At 40.1% G+C, this 19,884-nt stretch overlaps 1 protein-coding gene across 2 annotated transcripts; it reads left to right on the top strand.

Moving 5' to 3' along the window:
• Positions 1-1,326: 1,326 nt before the first annotated feature.
• Positions 1,327-8,064, top strand: LOC106570673 (CCN family member 2). 2 transcript variants are annotated; one of them, XM_014143145.3, is made up of 5 exons: positions 1,327-1,524; positions 3,358-3,574; positions 3,805-4,056; positions 4,241-4,455; positions 6,507-8,064. In XM_014143145.3, the coding sequence occupies exons 1-5, from the start codon at positions 1,471-1,473 to the stop codon at positions 6,810-6,812; spliced, it is 1,044 nt and encodes a 347-aa protein (XP_013998620.1). In that variant the 5' UTR covers positions 1,327-1,470; the 3' UTR covers positions 6,813-8,064. The 2 variants fall into 2 exon arrangements, with proteins under 2 accessions (XP_013998620.1, XP_013998619.1); XM_014143144.3 differs by having other exon boundaries at positions 4,199-4,455.
• The last annotated feature ends 11,820 nt before the right edge of the window (positions 8,065-19,884 follow it).

Raw genomic sequence — 19,884 nt, 5'->3', positions numbered from 1 at the left:
GGAAGGTAAAGACCTCTGTGGCCCCGGCGCTATCTGTAGACTCCCTCTAAGGAAGGTAAAGACCTCTGTGGCCCCGGCGCTATCTGTAGACTCCCTCTAAGGAAGGTACAGACCTCTGTGGCCCCGGCGCTATCTGTAGACTCCCTCTAAGGAAGGTAAAGACCTCTGTGGCCCCGGCGCTATCTGTAGACTCCCTCTAAGGAAGGTAAAGACCTCTGTGGCCCCGGCGCTATCTGTAGACTCCCTCTAAGGAAGGTAAAGACCTCTGTGGCCCCGGCGCTATCTGTAGACTCCCTCTAAGGAAGGTAAAGACCTCTGTGGCCCCGGCGCTATCTGTAGACTCCCTCTAAGGAAGGTAAAGACCTCTGTGGCCCCGGCGCTATCTGTAGACTCCCTCTAAGGAAGGTAAAGACCTCTGTGGCCCCGGCGCTATCTGTAGACTCCCTCTAAGGAAGGTACAAGAGGAGGGGTACAGTGTGGGAAAAGACTAAGTTTGACAAATGACAATGATTTACGGTACAGATCTGACATTTGCAGACAGTGAGCGATGCCCTCTTCTAAACGAGTGGCCATTACCTGTTAGTGTTTGTCTGTACAGCATGTCACCTGGAATCACCTGGAATCACCTGGAATCACCTGGAATCACCTGGAATCACCTGGAATCACCTGGAATCACCTGGAATCACCTGGAATCACCTGGTGACAGTAACTATTAGGATGGTCTCAGTGTGTTATATGAAATGTTTTATTTTTATTTTTAATTGTATTTAACTAGGCAAGTCAGTTAAGAACAAATTTGTATTTACAATGACAGCCTACCAAAAGGGCTCCTGCAGGGTGCTGGGATTAAAAATATAAATAAATGAAATAAAAAATATTGATAAAACAAAAGGTTGATACTTTGTGTTCATCCCAAATGGCACCCTATTTCTTACATACTACATAGAAAACAGGGTGCCATTTGAGACGTACTCTTTGTCATGTTATTACCCCTAGTTATTACATAATCCTACTATCAATCTTTCCCCTTTACCTGTTACCACTTTATGTAGGCTACGTTGGTATGAACGGTGGCAAAAATGAACAATGTTCTCCTTTAGTCCATGTCAAATTATACTCACAGACACCCCTCTCAGTTCCTGCTTCAGGACATAAAACAACTCCCACTTGGCTGGGCTTGTGTCTGAAAAGGTGAAATATGATACAGTAGGTTGATTGTCTGTAGAAATAGCTCTTCTCTCAGGAATTAGGAAAGAAAACCATCTGGAATTGAAATATTTTCACCCCTTTGGGTCGCGTGTCATGCCTCTTGTTTCCTGGGCTCCGGCCCGCCTCGCGGACTATTTAAAGATTCTCCTCTCCGTAGCTCAGTCCTCGAGCCCTGCAGCGAGTCAACACAACCGACTGTAGACTGTCTGAACGAAAACAAACGGGTTGTAGTGTGCACGCTGTTAAAATAAACTAGCAACAATGTCTGAGGAAATTATCACCAGAATTTGCCTTTTTCTACTCATCGTCTGCTCGGTAAGTTTAATATATAATATGACAGATCTTATGTATCAGATGTGAATAAAGTGCTGGATTTTCATCCATTAATTTATGTAACTTTGTCAACACTTTGCATTTGATGCAATAACAACCTATTCTTTCTCTCTCATTCACCCGGGTTATTGTTATATGATTTGTCTTGTCTTCATATTTATTATTTAGCCATGTAATTGTAGATTTGAAGTACAACTTTTGGGAACGCATTGTGCGTTATAGCAGCTAAAACATTCCATGGTGGTGTGGTCTCACAGTAAACAGCTCTGTAAAGTATAATACAGCAGCTCTGTAAAGTGTCCTGTAAAGTATTATACAGCAGCTCTGTAAAATATCCTGTAAAGTATTATACAGCAGCTCTGTAAAATATCCTGTAAAGTATTATACAGCAGCTCTGTAAAATATCCTGTAAAGTATTATACAGCAGCTCTGTAAAATATCCTGTAAAGTATTATACAGCAGCTCTGTAAAATATCCTGTAAAGTATTATACAGCAGCGCTGTAAAATATCCTGTAAAGTATTATACAGCAGCTCTGTAAAATATCCTGTCAAGTATTATACATCAGCTCTGTAAAGTAGTCTACAGCAGCTCTGTAAAGTAGCCTGTAAAGTATTATACAGCAGCTCTATAAAGTAGCTTACAGCAGCTCTGTAAAGTAGCCTGTAGGTATTATACAGCAGCTCTGTAAAGTAGCCTGTAAAGTATTATACAGCAGTTCTGTAAAGTAGCCTATAAAGTAGTCTACAGCAGCTCTGTAAAGTTGCTTACAGCAGCTCTGTAAAGTAGTCTGTAGGCATTATTCAGCAGCTTAAAATAGACTATAAAGTATTATACAGCATTTCTGTAAAGTAGCCTGTAAATTAGTCTACAGCAGCTCTGTAAAGTAGTCTACTGCCGCTCTTTAATGTAGCCTGTAGGTATTATACAGCAGCTCTGTAAAGTAGCCTATAAAGTAACCCACAGCAGCTCTGTAAAGTAGCCTGTAAAGTAACCTATAGCAACTCTATAAAGTAGCTTACAGCAGCTCTTTAATGTAGCCTGTAGGTATTATACAGCAGCACTGTAAAGTAGCCTGTAAAGTATTATACAGCAGCTCTATAAAGTAACCTACAGCAGCTTTGTAAAGTAGCCTGTAAAGTAACCTATAGCAATTCTATAAAGTAGTGTACAGCAGCTCTGTAAAGTAACCTACAGCAGCTCTGTAAAGTATCCTGTAAAGTAGACTACAGCAGCAATTTTGTAAAAAATGCAAGATTTGTCTTATTCATTGCTACTAAAAGGAACATAAGTACAGAGTAGAGAAGCAGTAAAAATAACGTAGTAGCCTAAATTGCGACATAGGACCTACAATTTAGTGCCAAACTGTTTTTGTCCCCTCTTATTAAATGGTTTTTAATCCATGTGATGCTAACCTTTTATCACTACATGTATTTCGATAAACAGCACATCAAGATTTGACAGCATTTGAGTAGCCTACATAGATTAGTTGTATTTATTTGTACATGCTGTAATACCACATTGGTATTACAGCATGTACAAAGGACTACCAGAATTGATTTGGCTACATCGAGTCATGTCCCCATCTCGTGGCAGTAAGATGCATTACAAGTGAGGTGTTAACACAAAACGTGAAGAAGCCCCATACTACAGTATCTGCTTCTTTGACACACAGTATAGACCTAACTCATTGCTTGAAGCTTAGTGGATAAACACATCTTCCCTCGAGACATATCCTGATGTCAGACACGTTATTCACACTATCCTAAGTGTTTTCTTTAACATTTCTGACTGTTATATTTTCTTCCATCTACAGACAATGGCCCAGGACTGTTCTGATCCCTGTGACTGCCCCTCGGACCCTCCTCCATGCCCGTTTGGTACCAGCCTGGTTCTGGATGGCTGTGGTTGCTGTAAGGTGTGTGCCAGGCAAGCCGGGGAGCCCTGTACCCTCCTGGAGCCATGTGACCACCATAAGGGGCTTTACTGTGATTATGCAGTGCTGAGTGACACTGAGCACGGCATCTGCATGGGTGAGTTGAATTATCCTGTCAACTATTAAAGAAAAGGTAGGAGGTTTTGAGATATCTATCGAGACTGTGATCACCTCTTGGCTCTCCTATTGTAGAGATTGCTGCATATTTTGTGTAGACTTTGTCAGGGGTTTCGCTTATCATTATCCAAACGGGCAATCTCTGGCCTAATAATGTAAAGCCTTTGAAATATGAAATCTAAAATGGCGCCTCCTCCTCTTGTGTTTCAGCCCAGGAAGGCCAGACGTGCGACCTGGGAGGGGTCATCTACCGCAGTGGAGAGACCTTCCAGCCCAGCTGCAAGCACCAGTGTGTCTGTATGAACGGAGAGATCGGCTGCGTACCAACCTGTGCCAGCGACGTGTGGCTGCCATCCCCAGACTGCCCGTACCCACGCCGCATCCAGATCCCTGGGAAGTGCTGTGAGGAGTGGGTGTGTGATCAGAGTCCTCAGGACAACCCTTATCAGTCAGCCATGGCTGGTGAGTCTAACCTCTCTCTCTCTCTCTCGCTCTCTCGCTCTCTCGCTCTCTCTTTCTACCAAAGTTCAAACTAACCACCTCTCCCTCTTGTTCACCCCTTTCACCACTGTTCACCTTTTCTTCTCCCTTCCTCTTCTCTCAGGATCTGAAATTCACCCCTTGGTCTCCTCTTCCCCTCTGTCAGTCTACAGAGAGGAGTCAGCCCACGGGCCGGTCCCGGCGGAGAGCCCCAGGGAGAACTGCATCGTCCAGACCACCAAATGGGACGAATGCTCGGCCACCTGCGGCATGGGCGTGTCGTCCCGCGTCACCAATGACAACGAGCGGTGCCAGCTGGAGAGACAGACTCGTGTCTGTATGATCCGGCCCTGCCACGTGGAGCAAGAGAAGGACATCAAGGTGGGTACATGGACTAATACCATTATATAGTATAACAACATATAGAGGAGCGTATTATATAGTATAACAACATATAGAGGAGCATATTATATAGTATAACAACATATAGAGGAATGTATTATATAGTATAACAACATATAGAGGAATGTATTATATAGTATAACAACATATAGAGGAGCATATTATATAGTATAACAACATATAGAGGAGCGTATTATATAGTATAACAACATATAGAGGAATGTATTATATAGTATAACAACATATAGAGGAATGTATTATATAGTATAACAACATATAGAGGAATGTATTATATAGTATAACAACATATAGAGGAATGTATTATATAGTATAACAACATATAGAGGAATGTATTATATAGTATAACAACATATAGAGGAATGTATTATATAGTATAACAACATATAGAGGAATGTATTATATAGTATAACAACATATAGAGGAGCGTATTATATAGTATAACAACATATAGAGGAATGTATTATATAGTATAACAACATATAGAGGAGCGTATTATATAGTATAACAACATATAGAGGAATGTATTATATAGTATAACAACATATAGAGGAATGTATTATATAGTACAACAACATATAGAGGAATGTATTATATAGTACAACAACATATAGAGGAATGTATTATATAGTATAACAACATATAGAGGAATGTATTATATAGTATAACAACATATAGAGGAATGTATTATATAGTATAACAACATATAGAGGAATGTATTATATAGTATAACAACATATAGAGGAGCGTATTATATAGTATAACAACATAGAGAGGAGCGTATTATATAGTATAACAACATATAGAGGAATGTATTATATAGTATAACAACATATAGAGGAATGTATTATATAGTATAACAACATATAGAGGAGCGTATTATATAGTATAACAACATATAGAGGAATGTATTATATAGTATAACAACATATAGAGGAATGTATTATATAGTATAACAACATATAGAGGAGCGTATTATATAGTATAACAACATATAGAGGAATGTATTATATAGTATAACAACATATAGAGGAATGTATTATATAGTATAACAACATATAGAGGAGCGTATTATATAGTATAACAACATATAGAGGAATGTATTATATAGTATAACAACATATAGAGGAATGTATTATATAGTATAACAACATATAGAGGAATGTATTATATAGTATAACAACATATAGAGGAGCGTATTATATAGTATAACAACATATAGAGGAATGTATTATATAGTATAACAACATATAGAGGAGCGTATTATATAGTATAACAACATATAGAGGAATGTATTATATAGTATAACAACATATAGAGGAATGTATTATATAGTATAACAACATATAGAGGAATGTATTATATAGTATAACAACATATAGAGGAATGTATTATATAGTATAACAACATATAGAGGAGCGTATTATATAGTATAACAACATATAGAGGAATGTATTATATAGTATAACAACATATAGAGGAATGTATTATATAGTATAACAACATATAGAGGAATGTATTATATAGTATAACAACATATAGAGGAATGTATTATATAGTGTTCTATATAGCCTATTATATAAGCATGACATAAGATGATATCACATGACATTTCTCAGCACATTTAATAAGTGAATACTGTATTTTCATCACAAATCTAAACAAGAAGCCATGCAATTCAGGAGCATAGAATGTCTTTGGCTCCAACTGAGCAGCAGTAGTCTTCCCTGTGGCTCAGTTGGTAGAGCACAGTGTTTGCAACGCCAGCATGGTGTGTGCAACGCCAGGGTTGTGGGTTTGATTCCCACGGGGGGCCAGTACAAAAAAAAATGCATGAAATTAAATGTATGCATTCACTACTGTAAGTTGCTCTGGATAAGAGCGTCTGCTAAATGACTAGAATGTAAAATGGTATTGTTTACTAAAGGTTAAACTCAAGCTGCCCTAAGCATGATAGACAATGTAGCAAGTTGTTGTTCCTAAACTAACCACTGTTCTTCCTGGTTCCACAGAGGGGTAAGAAGTGTGTACGGACCCCCAAGTCCCTGCGCGGCATGCGTTTCCAGCTGTCAGGCTGCAGCAGCACGAGGATCTACAAGCCCAAGTTCTGTGGCGTGTGTACGGACGGTCGCTGCTGCACGCCCCACACCACCGTCACCGCCGAGGTGGAGTTCCACTGTCCCGAAGGAGACACCTTCAGACGCAAGATGATGTTCATCAAGATGTGCTCCTGCCACCACGACTGTCCACGCGACAATGACATCTTCCTGGCCTCACACACACGCAGAATGATCGGGGACTATGACAACGATATGTAAACATCATGGCTGACAAACACACTGACAAGTACATAAACACATCAGCACACACACACATCCACACAGATAAAACTACTTCACATCGCTCTCACACACACATAGGCAGCTTTTTGAATTGCTGGACGCGTGTCTCTACCTTACTGCCCATAGACATGTCTACCTAGTAGTGAGACTGAAAACAAGTATGTGAGTTCAAGCATGAGATAGACTCTTTAGGTTTTCTATTGTTACTTCGTTTTTTGTTTTGTTTGGGTTTTTAACGCGCAGCTCTAAAGTCACCTGGCTCTTTGACTCGTCTGCCTGTATGTCTACAGAGATACTAGAAGGTGGATCTGACGCACTGAGGAATCAATGTTGGAGACACATATCACTTAGGAAGGTATATAGTTATATTCACTGCTAAAGGGTTATAGGAGCATGACATGGTCGTGTACAGATGAGCAGAAGGTACTTACTAAACCAAATGTCACATTTTGACATAAAATGTTAGAATATGACATTTAAAAAAAAACAACATTATTCATATGTTAAAGATTAACAATACAGAAATAGTTTGAATATATTATACTACTAGTATGTGCCTCGACTGATCTGCATATTATTGAGTGAATATATATATATATATATATATATATATATATATATATATATATATATATATATATATACTTATATACACCTGACACAAAATTATTGGAAATGTTTATTATTGAGTCTTTTAACTTCGACGGGGACGTTACCTATATCTCTAATTATTTAGTCACTTCATTAGTTGTTGACCATTGATATATTTTCAGTTTAGTCCAACGTAAGAGTTTGGGTCCCTAAAAATTGCTTTGTCTGACCGTGAATTCACGTTCACATCATGGTCAAAAAGAGACATTAAAATGACTAAAATCCAAAGAAAAAAAACACTAGTCCAAAAACACTAAAAACAAAAAGGTGGCTTGGCTGAAGAATGTAAATAATATTGTTTACTGTTTATTTAAAAAAGAAAAGAAAGAACAAAGGAAATAAATGAATTCTGCATTGACGAATACACCTTGTGTAAATACTCTAAGACTGTGTACAGTTTAGTACTATAATTTATGTACCCGGTTGTTTAATTAATAACACCAGGTTGTAAGTTGTTGTTGTATTTGTATCATACTTGTTTTTCACTGTAACCACCTGGCCAAGATACAAGTCAGTTCCTATTGTTGCACTTTTGTCTATTTCTAATTAAATAAATTATATATTTTTTATACATAAACTACTTTTCATCGTTTTGTCTGACATACACAGTGAGACTAATTGTTTCTGAAATATTAATGTTAAAGACTGCATAGAAATCGAGGCATTTCTTAAAATAGAAGGTCTAGTCTAGAGGAGGGTGTGGCCAGTACAGGCAGTCATCATTTCCCTGTCTGCTGTATAATTCTAATGGAATGAGATGGAACATGGAACGTTCTAATGGAATGAGATGGAACATGGAACATTCTAATGGAATGAGATGGAACGTTCTAATGGAATGAGATGGAACATGGAACATTCTAATGGAATGAGATGGAACATGGAACATTCTAATGGAATGAGATGGAACATGGAACATTCTAATGGAATGAGATGGAACATTCTAATGGAATGAGATGGAACATAGAACATTCTAATGGAATGAGATGGAACATGGAACATTCTAATGGAATGAGATGGAACATGGAACATTCTAATGGAATGAGATGGGACATGGAACATTCTAATGGAATGAGATGGAACATGGAACATTCTAATGGAATGAGATGGAACATAGAACATTCTAATGGAATGAGATGGAACATGGAACATTCTAATGGAATGAGATGGAACATGGAACATTCTAATGGAATGAGATGGAACATGGAACATTCTAATGGAATGAGATGGAACATGGAACATTCTAATGGAATGAGATGGAACATGGAACATTCTAATGGAATGATACAGTAGCAGTAATCTACTGTTAGGACAGCATGGGGGCAGCAGGTAGCCTAGCAGTTAAGAGCGTTGGACCAGTAACCAGAAGGTTGCTGCTTTGAATCCCTCAGCCAACTAGGTGAAAAATCTGACGATGTTCCCTTACGCAAGGCACTTAACCCTAATTGCTCCTGTAAGGATATGAGTGTCTGCTAAATGACTCAAATAAAAATCTGAGAAATGGTCAAGAAAGAAAAGTTCTGTCTCTGGATCCAGTGGGACATAATAGAATCCATCAATGCTAGTAGTAATGGCTGTTTAGGAAGTGAACGATGGAGTCGCCTACTGCAGCACATCCCCTCTAATCAGACTCACTGGCAGACAGACAGACAGCTCTGGGGAGCGAGCTGATCTGCAGAGTAGCTGTATCTACGTAACTCAAGAACTGGTTGTGTCCCAAAAGGCAGATTATCACTTAGTGGCGGGGGGGGGGGGGTCCCACATGCATAGTCAGCGTCTAAGTGCCTGCGTATGATGTTATGGACGCAGCTGAGTGACGCGGTCCACAGTCGACTGCAGCATTTGCAGAAGACGGCCTGTCAAGGAGTAGGAACCAGGAACTAGTGTTCATGGGAAGGAATGTTGTTTTGGGTGTTTGCTTTAAATATTTCATATCTTTTCTGCGTACTTGGGTCATTTCACCAAACACACACACACACACACACACACACACACACACACACACACACACACACACACACACACACACACACACACACACACACACACACACACACACACACACACACACACACACACACACACACCCCCCCCGAGAGAGGGCGTGCCCTACATGCACCTGGACCTCAGAATCCCTCCCTGGCAGAAATAGAAGATATGGGGAATTAGGTAACTGAGCACAAAGCAATTACTCTCTTCAACTCATGTGCATTGTCCCGTTTAATTTGAGATCAGTTCACCATTCTGAAACGATAGTAATAGTAATATGATAGTATTATGAGCTGAACTGGAGCCTGTATTTGTTTTGTAATCAGATGTATTTCTAGTAGCTGGTGCTGCTGTGTAGGAAGGACAATGTAGCTACTGTTTCTGTTTGTATTAATGGAGCTGGTGCTGCTGTATTGTAGGTAGGTGGCATACACTTTGATTTCAATATGATGATATGTGTCCCAAATGGCACCCTATACCCTCTGTAGTGCACTACTTTTGACCAGGACTAATAGGGCTCTAATCAAAAGTAGTGCACTATATAGGGAATAGGGCCCTGGTCAAAAGTAGTGCACTATATAGGGAATAGGGTCCTGGTCAAAAGTAGTGCACTATATATGGGGATAGTGTGCCATTTTGGTATTCAGCCTATGAGCAGTTATCTGTGGGTGAGTATTAGAACAGAATAGTTGTGAGTGGAATTATTATTTAGGTGTAAATTGCTACGTAGAGTTATAAAGAGATGCACTTTAACAATACGATCGAGAGCGTATCCATCCCCGTAGGCGGATGTGTGGGCGTTCTAAAGTTAATCCCCTAAATATGTCATGGCAACCTGCAAAAAGCATAGCAAAAGAGGACAGAGCTTGAAAACTGGAACGAAAAAAAACAACAAAAAAATAAGCTAAAAGACTGAGCTTAAATGTATTTCTAAAAAAAATAATATTTGTTGACAGTAAATGCTGAGTGAATGCCACCAGCAGCCTAGAGGAAGAGCAGGCTGCTGAATGACTGACCAGCACAGACAGATTCAACACAAACCATGCATTTAGGAAGTCTGTCATGTTTGGTTTCCTCTGCCGATGTTCTCCAGTGAGAGGACCTGACCGCTCACTGACCTCTCACCTCAAAGCCCAATCCACCTCCACAGATGTTCTACTTAGAAAGGTTAACACCAGGTGAAGAGAATGTTCAATGTAGATGATGTTAACATTGTTATCACATCTGAGGTCCATCTGAGAATAATCTATTATTTCAAAAACAACAGTGAGTAAAATGCATAGCCTACTTTCATATCCTACATTTCAAAGACACTGTGATAAAGTGTAAGCGATATTTTAATTGGGTGACTCTGGGTATTATTGATTACCATGAATATGGCAGACTGGTTAATAGGATTGGACAAGTAACCGGAAGGTCGCTGGCTTGAATCCCTGAACCGACTAGGTGAACAAAATGTGTAGACGTGCCCTTGAGCAAAGGCACTTAAACCTATAAGTCGCTCTGGATAAGAGTTTCTGATAAAATGTAAATGTATAAATTCATATTTATTCAGTCTAGAGGTCAAGATCTCCTGCCATCCCTTGACCTTTTCCCCCAAAGTGCATCTCACCTGCTACAGCACGGCAAGCAGTACCAGAGCTCTAAGTCTAGGACCAAAAGGCTCCTTAACAGCTTCTACCCCCAAGCCATAAAACTGCTGAACAATTCATCAAATGGTCCCCACACTATTTACAATGACCCCCCCCATTTGTTTTGTACACTGCTGCTACTCTCTGTTTATTATCTATGCATAGTCACTTCACCTCTACCTACATGTACAAATGACCTCCATTAACCTGTACTGGTACCCACTATATATAGTCTCGTCATTGTTATGTTATTGTCTTACTTTTTATTCTTTTTTACTTTAGTTTATTTGGTAAATATTTTCTTAACTCTTCTTGAAATGCGCTGTTGGATAAGGGCTTGTAAACATTTCACGGTAAGGTCGACACTTGTTATTATTCGGCGCATGTGACAAATAATGTTTCATTTGATTTGACCTCTGATGTCAGTGTAGCAACTTCAGCACATGGTGAGTTGGATGCATAAACACGCGCTGCTGTAGTTTAGGGTCTGCGCTGGCTACACACAAAAACACTTTGGGGTAAAAAAATATTGCACATTTCTACTACTCAACAACAACAACAACAACAACAACAACAACAAGAACACCAATCGGTGGTTGTTGTCAGTCACTAATCCCAGTCCGTTGCCCGTGCATAACATTATCCATACGACATCACAGTACCTGGCTGAGATAACGCGCTTTGCTCCAATCACCATCTTCCAGAGGCGGGTAAATGGATGTCGCGACCCCGACGGTGGACTACAATCACAACTCCACAGTGACGGGTTTTTGGACGGAGGAATGCTGCTGTGTTGGTGAGAAAGGCTAAATGAATAGAAGCCCCTACTGCACAAATGAGTAAATGACACGGGCATATAATAAGAAGGAATCGAAGACAACGCGCTGTCATCTTCCCAGGTAAACCCATTAAATCGAAAACGTTGTCAATGGCACGTTTCGTCTATTTCTGGAGCCGTCTCATTTGTGAATGTATGGGCAACGTCTGGCCAACGTTAGTCCATTTTATCGTGTAATTCAATGCTGTGGTGCAGTGGGTATAGAAATGAGCAACATTATATACTCGTTATCTCGGGGGGGGGGGGGGGGCTATGTTTTCATGTGCTCTGTGCTCACTATTTCACTGTCATTTTATGGGGTTTGTTTTGTCAGTCGGACACTGAGTCGGTCGGACACTCTTTTCTTTTCCTCCCCGTCATAGTTTGTTCTAGAATTGTCAGTTACCGATGAGAGTATAGGCGAGGCAAGCCTAGGTAGGGTAAGTAGTCAGGTGGACTAGTGCATGGGAGCTAAATAAATCGGAGTGAAGAAGATTTCAAGTGGATTAGCCACCACTGGCACGGTAGAGCGCGCGCCTTTGGCTTTCGTGCTATGGTTGTGACAGCTGTCATCCGGTTCAGAGTTCCTGGCGGTTCGAACGTTGGGCCACTAACCGAAAGGTCGCTTGTTCGAATCCACGAGTCGACAAGGTGAACACTGTCGTTGTTCCCTTGAGCAAGGCACTTTAAGCCTAATTGCTTTCAGGGTTGCAGTTGATAATGGCTGAGCACCTCTCTGAGGGCGTTGGGATAAACAAACACCACATTTCCAATTCACATATGCTTATTAACAAACATGTACATGTCTGAGATAGGACAAATATAAGCACCCACCTTATTATTATCATATTATGAGGGCCATGCGAAATAAATAATCCACACAGTGGGAGGTGTAGCCTATGTTAATAAAGCGCATTTGACTGAGGATGCTTCAGTCGTGTGCATGGAATCTATGGTAGGTCTACTATGGACCAAAAGTATAGGCTATTACTCCACCTTGGTTTTATGTTCCTGTTATGTTTTATCCACACACCGCCGGCGTGAGGGAACGCTAAGACTCATTGGTCTATTATTGTTGCTGTCTGCTGCATAGATACAGTAGCTGGTTGCCGCGGTTCCAAGGCAGTCCGTTTCTGCGAAATCCAGCATCTCACCCCGCCTCTCTCGCGTCAGTCGGTGGCATCGGCAAACTGTTTGTTGGTGATCCACTCGCGTTTTTCCCTTGCGGCGGACGCGGAAGGGAGGGAGGACGCACTTCAGTGGCCCAATGTAGGGTAGACTGACAGCGCCGAGAAATTACGACTCTCATCCACACCCTTATCCTCAGCCAGCGTCTACTCTCGTATTTCGGCAGACAGAGGCGGGTTCGGGAGGTGGGTTCGGGAGCTTTCGTTTGCATCGTTTTAGGCCACATCATTTATTGTCTACTCAACGAACCGAACAAGTATGATTAACACCTGCTTACCTGTCTGTCATATCTGTCAATCATGTTATTATTGTAGCCTATTTCCTTGTAAACAGGTAATACACTCAACTTGTTTAAGCCTGTAACATAATCATGGCTAATCATGAACACCCTCTATAATGTTAGGCAGGCCTAACATTTTAATGCATGTTTTAGGCATGTTTTAGGCATGTTTTAATGCATGTTTTAATCATGAATATCATGTTAACATGCATGTTTTAATCATGGACACCCTCTATAATGTTAGGCAGGCCTACACATGCATGTTTTTGTAACGGTCAGAGAGAAGTTGTCCCAGACATGTTGTCACTGAGAACAGATGACCTTTGTGTGTTCGTGGTGCTATGAAAAGTAAATTCTGACATCAACTGTTTACCATCTAGACACAAAGCCTTCTGACACATCTGACCTGAAAATCAAGATAAAAGTTCATAGGAAAAGACTCACTCAAGAAGTCAGCTTCCGTATACTTTATCATCTTACCTAGTCCTACCTTAAGTCGATCACTAACAGCAATCTGGAAGCTGATCACGTGATTTGTGCATCCTATTGGTGCCTCAGCGCCGGTACAACCAAAACATCCCAGTTTTGTGATGTCAACTTCCTCTATGGGAGTTTATCAAAATTGGATTTGTTTTTCGAATTCTTTGTGGGTCTCTGTAATCTGAGGGAAATATGTGTCTCTAAAATGGACATAATGACCATATTAGAGACCCATATTTACCTCTGATTACACAGACACACAAAGAATGTGAAAACAAATCCAGTCTTGATAAACTCCCATATCTATTGGGTGAAATTCCACAGTGTGCCATCACAGCAGCAAGATTTATGACCTGTTGCCACAAGAAAAGGGCAACCAGTGAAGAACAAACACCATTGTAAATACAACTTATATTTATGTTTACTTATTTTCCCTTTTGTACTTTAACTATTTGCACATCATTACAACACTGTATATATACATGTTATGACATTTGACATGTCTTTATTCTTTTGGAACTTCTGTGAGTGTAATGTTTACTGTTCACTTTGTATTGTTTATTTCACTTTTGTTTATTATCTATTTCACTTGCTTTGCCAATGTTAACATATATGCCAATATAGCCCTTAGATTGAAATTGAGTTGAGAGAGAGAGAGACGTAGAAAGAGAGAGAGAGAGAGACACAGAAAGAGAGAGAGAGAGAGTGAGAGAAATATATATATATTTCCCTCTCTCATTGTTCTCACACCCTCATGGAAACATCACATACACCATGGTCTATTCTCCATTATTAACAGCTGGAGAGGACTTTTAGATTGTGTCCCAAATCGCACCCAATTTCCTACATAGTGCACTACTTTTGACCAGAGCCCCGTGGGCCCTAGTGCACTATATAGGGAATAATGTGCCATTTGGTAAACATCCTTAGTGAAATGAACAGAACTAAGTGTGGAAGGAACTGCTGAGACAGGAGAAGAGACAGTAAGAAGATTTGCCCACTGACATGAAACATGAGCCATCTGTCCTTAACTTAATAGGAATTATATTCCATTCCTGAGTACATTAAATATTGAGCACTGGGCTCTGTGCGGCCGATAAGAACAAGGTTGCATCCTAAATTGAACTCTATTCCCTAAATAGTGCACTACTTTTGACCAGAGCCTATGGGGCCCTGTTCAAAAGTAGTGCATTATGTAGGGAATAGGGTGCTATTTGGGACGATAGCCAAGTTCAAGTATTTCTAGAGGAGTCGGAAGAGATCTTTTCCTGTACCCTGATGAGTCAGTTTGAAGTTAGCTCCACTAATGAGTTAGGACTTCTGACTCCTGTGGTTCGGAGCAGGACTACCTCATTAAGACCGCGGATCTTCCTTCTCTTCTTGTAATCCATGTAATCCCTCTAAGTGTAGTATTTGGATAGTTAATGACGGGCTTCATCCCAAATGGCATCCTATTACCTTTATAGGAAACAGGGTTCTATTTGGAGATACCATTCAGTCTAATTTGAAGACACCACTCGGTTAGATTACAACAGTGATGATGAAGGGGAAAATACATTCAAAAGAGAAAATAAGTTCTGCATGGCAATTTAAGATCTTTGTATCGTCTCCCTCAGTGGTATTCCACTAAGTTACATAAAGTATTTATAGGGGAAGTATGCTTGGCTAGCTTCAGCATGCTTTTAAATAGATGGATACACTGCACTCTTTAAGGATGATGCTTTAGGTCAGTATAGATGGATACACTGCACTCTTTAAGGATGATTCTTTAGGTCAGTATAGATGGATACACTGCACTCTTTAAGGATGATTCTTTAGGTCTGTAAGAACTGTTGTCGTTTTGTTGAAGGGAGGACCAAGGCGCAGCGGGAATGTGGATACTCATAGTTTTTTAATAAACACAAGTAAAGCATCCACAGGGAAAAACAATAAACTCTACTCACGACGACAGGAACAGTTTTGCAGGCACACAACACGCAGTGTAAAAAACAACTACCCACAACCCCAAAGAAAAACACACACACTCCTATATAGGACTCCCAATCAAAGGCAACTCAACACACCTGCCTTCAATTGGGAGTCCTAATCACCAACACAACACTTAACACACAAAAAAACCTGCCACGTCCTGACCAAAACTAATACAATACCTCCCTCTGGTGGTCAGGACATGACAAGGTCAGTATAGATGGATACACTGCACTCTTTAAGGATGATTCTTTAGGTCAGTATAGAGGGATACACTGCACTCTTGTTCATGAACATGTTCCAGTTGATAGAGAAGAAAGGATTACAGTAAATATTGATAATCAAAAACATGGTGATATACTCCTGCTTGGCTTATCATTGTACTAGATTGTACTGGATTGTACTAGATTGTACTGGATTGTACTAGATTGTACTGGATTGTACTAGATTGTACTCGATTGTACTAGATTGTACTGGATTGTACTCGATTGTACTAGATTGTACTGGATTGTACTAGATTGTACTGGATTGTACTAGATTGTACTAAATTATACTAGCTTGTACTAGATTTTACTAGATTGTACTAAATTATACTAGCTTGTACTAGATTTTACTAGATTGTACTAAATTATACTAGCTTGTACTAGATTGTACTGGATTGTTCACGATTGTACTGGATTGTACACGATTGTACTGGGTTGTACTAGATTGTACTAAATTATACTGGCTTGTACTAGATTTTAATAGATTGTCCTAGATTGTACACGATTGTACTGGGTTGTACTGGATTGTACTAGATTTTACTAGATTGTACTAAATTATACTAGCTTGTTCTAGATTGTATTAGATTGTCCTCAATTGTACTGGATTGTACTAGATTGTACTGGATTGTACAAGATTGCACTGGATTGTACTAGATTGTACTAGATTGTACTAAATTATACTAGCTTGTACTAGATTGTACTGGATTGTACTAGATTTTACTAGATTGTCCTCGATTGTACTGGATTGTACTAGATTGTACTGGATTGTACAAGATTGCACTGGATTGTACTAGATTGTACTAGATTGTACTAAATTATACTAGCTTGTACTAGATTTTACTAGATTGTACTAAATTATACTAGCTTGTACTAGATTGTACTGGATTGTACTAGATTTTACTAGATTGTACTGGATTGTACATTATACTGTGAAACGTTATTGTAGCCTGGTCCCAGGTCTCATGTCAACAGCAAGGAGTGGCATAATGGCACAAACAGACTGGTACCCAAGATAACACCATTGTATTGTAAGTGAAATATCCAAATATCTAGGCTACAGTGTATGAGTTAGAATTGTTTGACCATGTCTTTTTCTCTCCCTCTCTCACACACCCTGGACCTATGTCCCCCTGGACCCATGTCCCCCTGGACCCATGGTCCCCCTGGCTGTCCACCTCCTCGGAAACTGTATCTCTGATATGTGGTGAGTATTTCATCAGCTTGGATGTTGATGAGAGGAAAGCTCAGCAGAAACTGTATCTCTGATATGTGGTGAGTATTTCATCAGCTTGGATGTTGATGAGAGGAAAGCTGAGCAGAAACTGCCACTTTGTTGTGATGGACATAATGCACATAATGTTTGTGTGTGTGTGTGTGTGACAGTGTGTACAGTGTGTGTGTTTGTGGAGGTACAGTGTGTGTGTTTGTGTGTGTTTACAGTGTGTGTGTGTGTACAGTGTGTGTGTGTGTATGTTTACAGTGTGTGTGTGTGTGTGTGTGTGTGTGTGTGTGTGTGTGTGTGTGTGTGTGTGTGTGTGTGTGTGTGTGTGTACAGTGTGTGTGTGTACAGTGTGTGTGTGTACGTTTACAGTGTGTGTGTGTGTGTACAGTGTGTGTGTGTACAGTGTGTGTGTGTACAGTGTGTGTGTGTGTACGTTTACAGTGTGTGTGTGTGTGTGTGTGTACAGTGTGTGTGTACAGTGTGTGTGTACAGTGTGTGTGTGTACAGTGTGTGTGTGTACGTTTACAGTGTGTGTGTGTGTGTGTGTGTGTGTGTGTGTGTGTGTGTGTGTACAGTGTGTGTGTGTCTTCCTGACCTACACAGTTTTGATATAGTTTCTATTAACCTGTACATCCAAAAGGAGAGCACGTGCTTTTTGCTTCCCATTGATTTTATAACATGGCCTGCTGCTTCAGGAAGCAGTGTGGAAACAACAGGGGTATAAAACAGCTCTGAAAACAAGAGGTAATGTACTGTACCAAACTGCTGAGGCTGGGTTTTTCCTAACATCATCAGGACACTTTCTGAACATTTCAGCCTGGTTACCCCACATCCCATTCTACCTCACTCAATGTGTCAGTAGTTATGCCTCAGGGACTCAGTAGACCTACATTATGAGATTTCAGCCACTTTTGTGTTGATTTCTACACTCAAATGTGTTGAGATCAAAAGTCATTCTCTGTGAAGAATCAGACAGCTTTGAGTAATCTTTGGCATTTTCCTTTTGAGACAAAGGCCTCACATTCCCCAACTCAAAAGGTAGCACTCTGATGTTTGTGTCTTGTCTGTTTATTTTCCAATGGCCCGAATCCAGGGCCGGACCACCACATCTGGGGCCCTGAAGGCACCTTCCTCCAGGGTAGAATCTTTTGGCAACTTTGATAAGAGAGAAGAAGAAAAAAAGTTCAGCGGTGGGTTCTCTTCAGACAGACAACTCTTCCAGCAAATCACGAGGCAGACATGCCAGAATGTTGTGATTCGAAAGCGAAGTTCGCAGGCAAAACCCTTTGCAGTGGTGGTAGCCACTCATTAAAATAACCTCTGTGATCTCCTTCTTCCTAGCTAGTATTTAGTATTTTTTTCAAGAGGATCATAGTAGTGACGTTCAGATGTTTGATGTTGACTTCATCACTCTTTTTTTCGCAAACATTTTCTTGCTGCTCAGTAAATTCAAAAAAATTTGCCTTGTGATTCCCTGAAAAAGAGCAGTTCTCTTTCTGACCATGCGGGGGCAGTCAAGTCATTGGGATCAGGGGGTTGCTATCAAAATCATTTTCTCTCAAACGCTATAGACCTAGGCACTATCACTGCAACATTCAGATGTACAGAAATGGTTCAACAACTGTAGTTTTGTACAGCTTAATAACACAAGATAAATATTGGTCTCCACTATGGCTACGACATACAAGTGCCAAGTGTATCCTAATGTCAAAATGTAGTTCAATCGAGGCCTGGGGTGAGGTAGCGGTTAGGTCTGCTGGCAAATATGGACAGTCAAATATGGACAGTCAAATATGGACGGTCCAGGGATATTTAACCCCCAATCTTGGTAAATAGGAAACAAATGAGATAATAACAGTAGGCTACACCAACATTAGTTTCCATTCATACAAAGTGTCTGGTAAATTGCCACAGTAGAGTTTCTGTGGTAAACAATGAAATGCTTTATTTCTATAGTTCAGAATGCTTGTCAAATAGATACATCACCCGTAGTCTGTTCAAAAAGGACTACGTTGTTCCGATTACAATACCGATCTGAGGGCCAACATATCTTGAAAGACTTTGGTTGTAAGCAGGACTAAGGTAACACCGACATCATGTTTCAGGGAGCGGTAATGAGGGGACCAGTAATGGTTGCAATTGAGATCAGCTGTGCTAGCACGTATTGTTGGTTTAATGAAACATCAGCTGGCGATAATCTAGTGCCATTGATGGTTGCAATAGGGGTCAAATTAATATCCGACATATGTAGGAAGTGACGTAGTTCCTCTTTGCCAAAAGAGTCCATCATTGAAGTCAGACCCTAGTCGTTGCTGTTACTTGTGTAGGTTTTTTGCAGTGATGTAAAAATACATTAAAGTACCACTTAAGTAGTTATTTTTATATCTGTACTTTACTTTACTATTTATATTTCTGTCAACTTTTACTTCACTACATTCCTAAAGAAAATAATGTACTTCTTACTCCATACATTTTCCCTGACACCCAATGAATGCATAGCAGATCAGGAAAATTGCCTAATTCACACACTTATCAAGAGAACATCCCTGGTCATCCCTACTG

This window comes from Salmo salar, chromosome 14 (genome assembly GCF_965601325.2).
Source record: "Salmo salar chromosome 14, fSalSal1, whole genome shotgun sequence".
In the NCBI taxonomy this organism is placed as follows: Eukaryota; Metazoa; Chordata; class Actinopteri; order Salmoniformes; family Salmonidae; genus Salmo; species Salmo salar.
The sequence above is the reverse complement of the archived record's forward strand: the minus strand, read 5'-3'. Positions and strand labels throughout refer to the sequence as shown.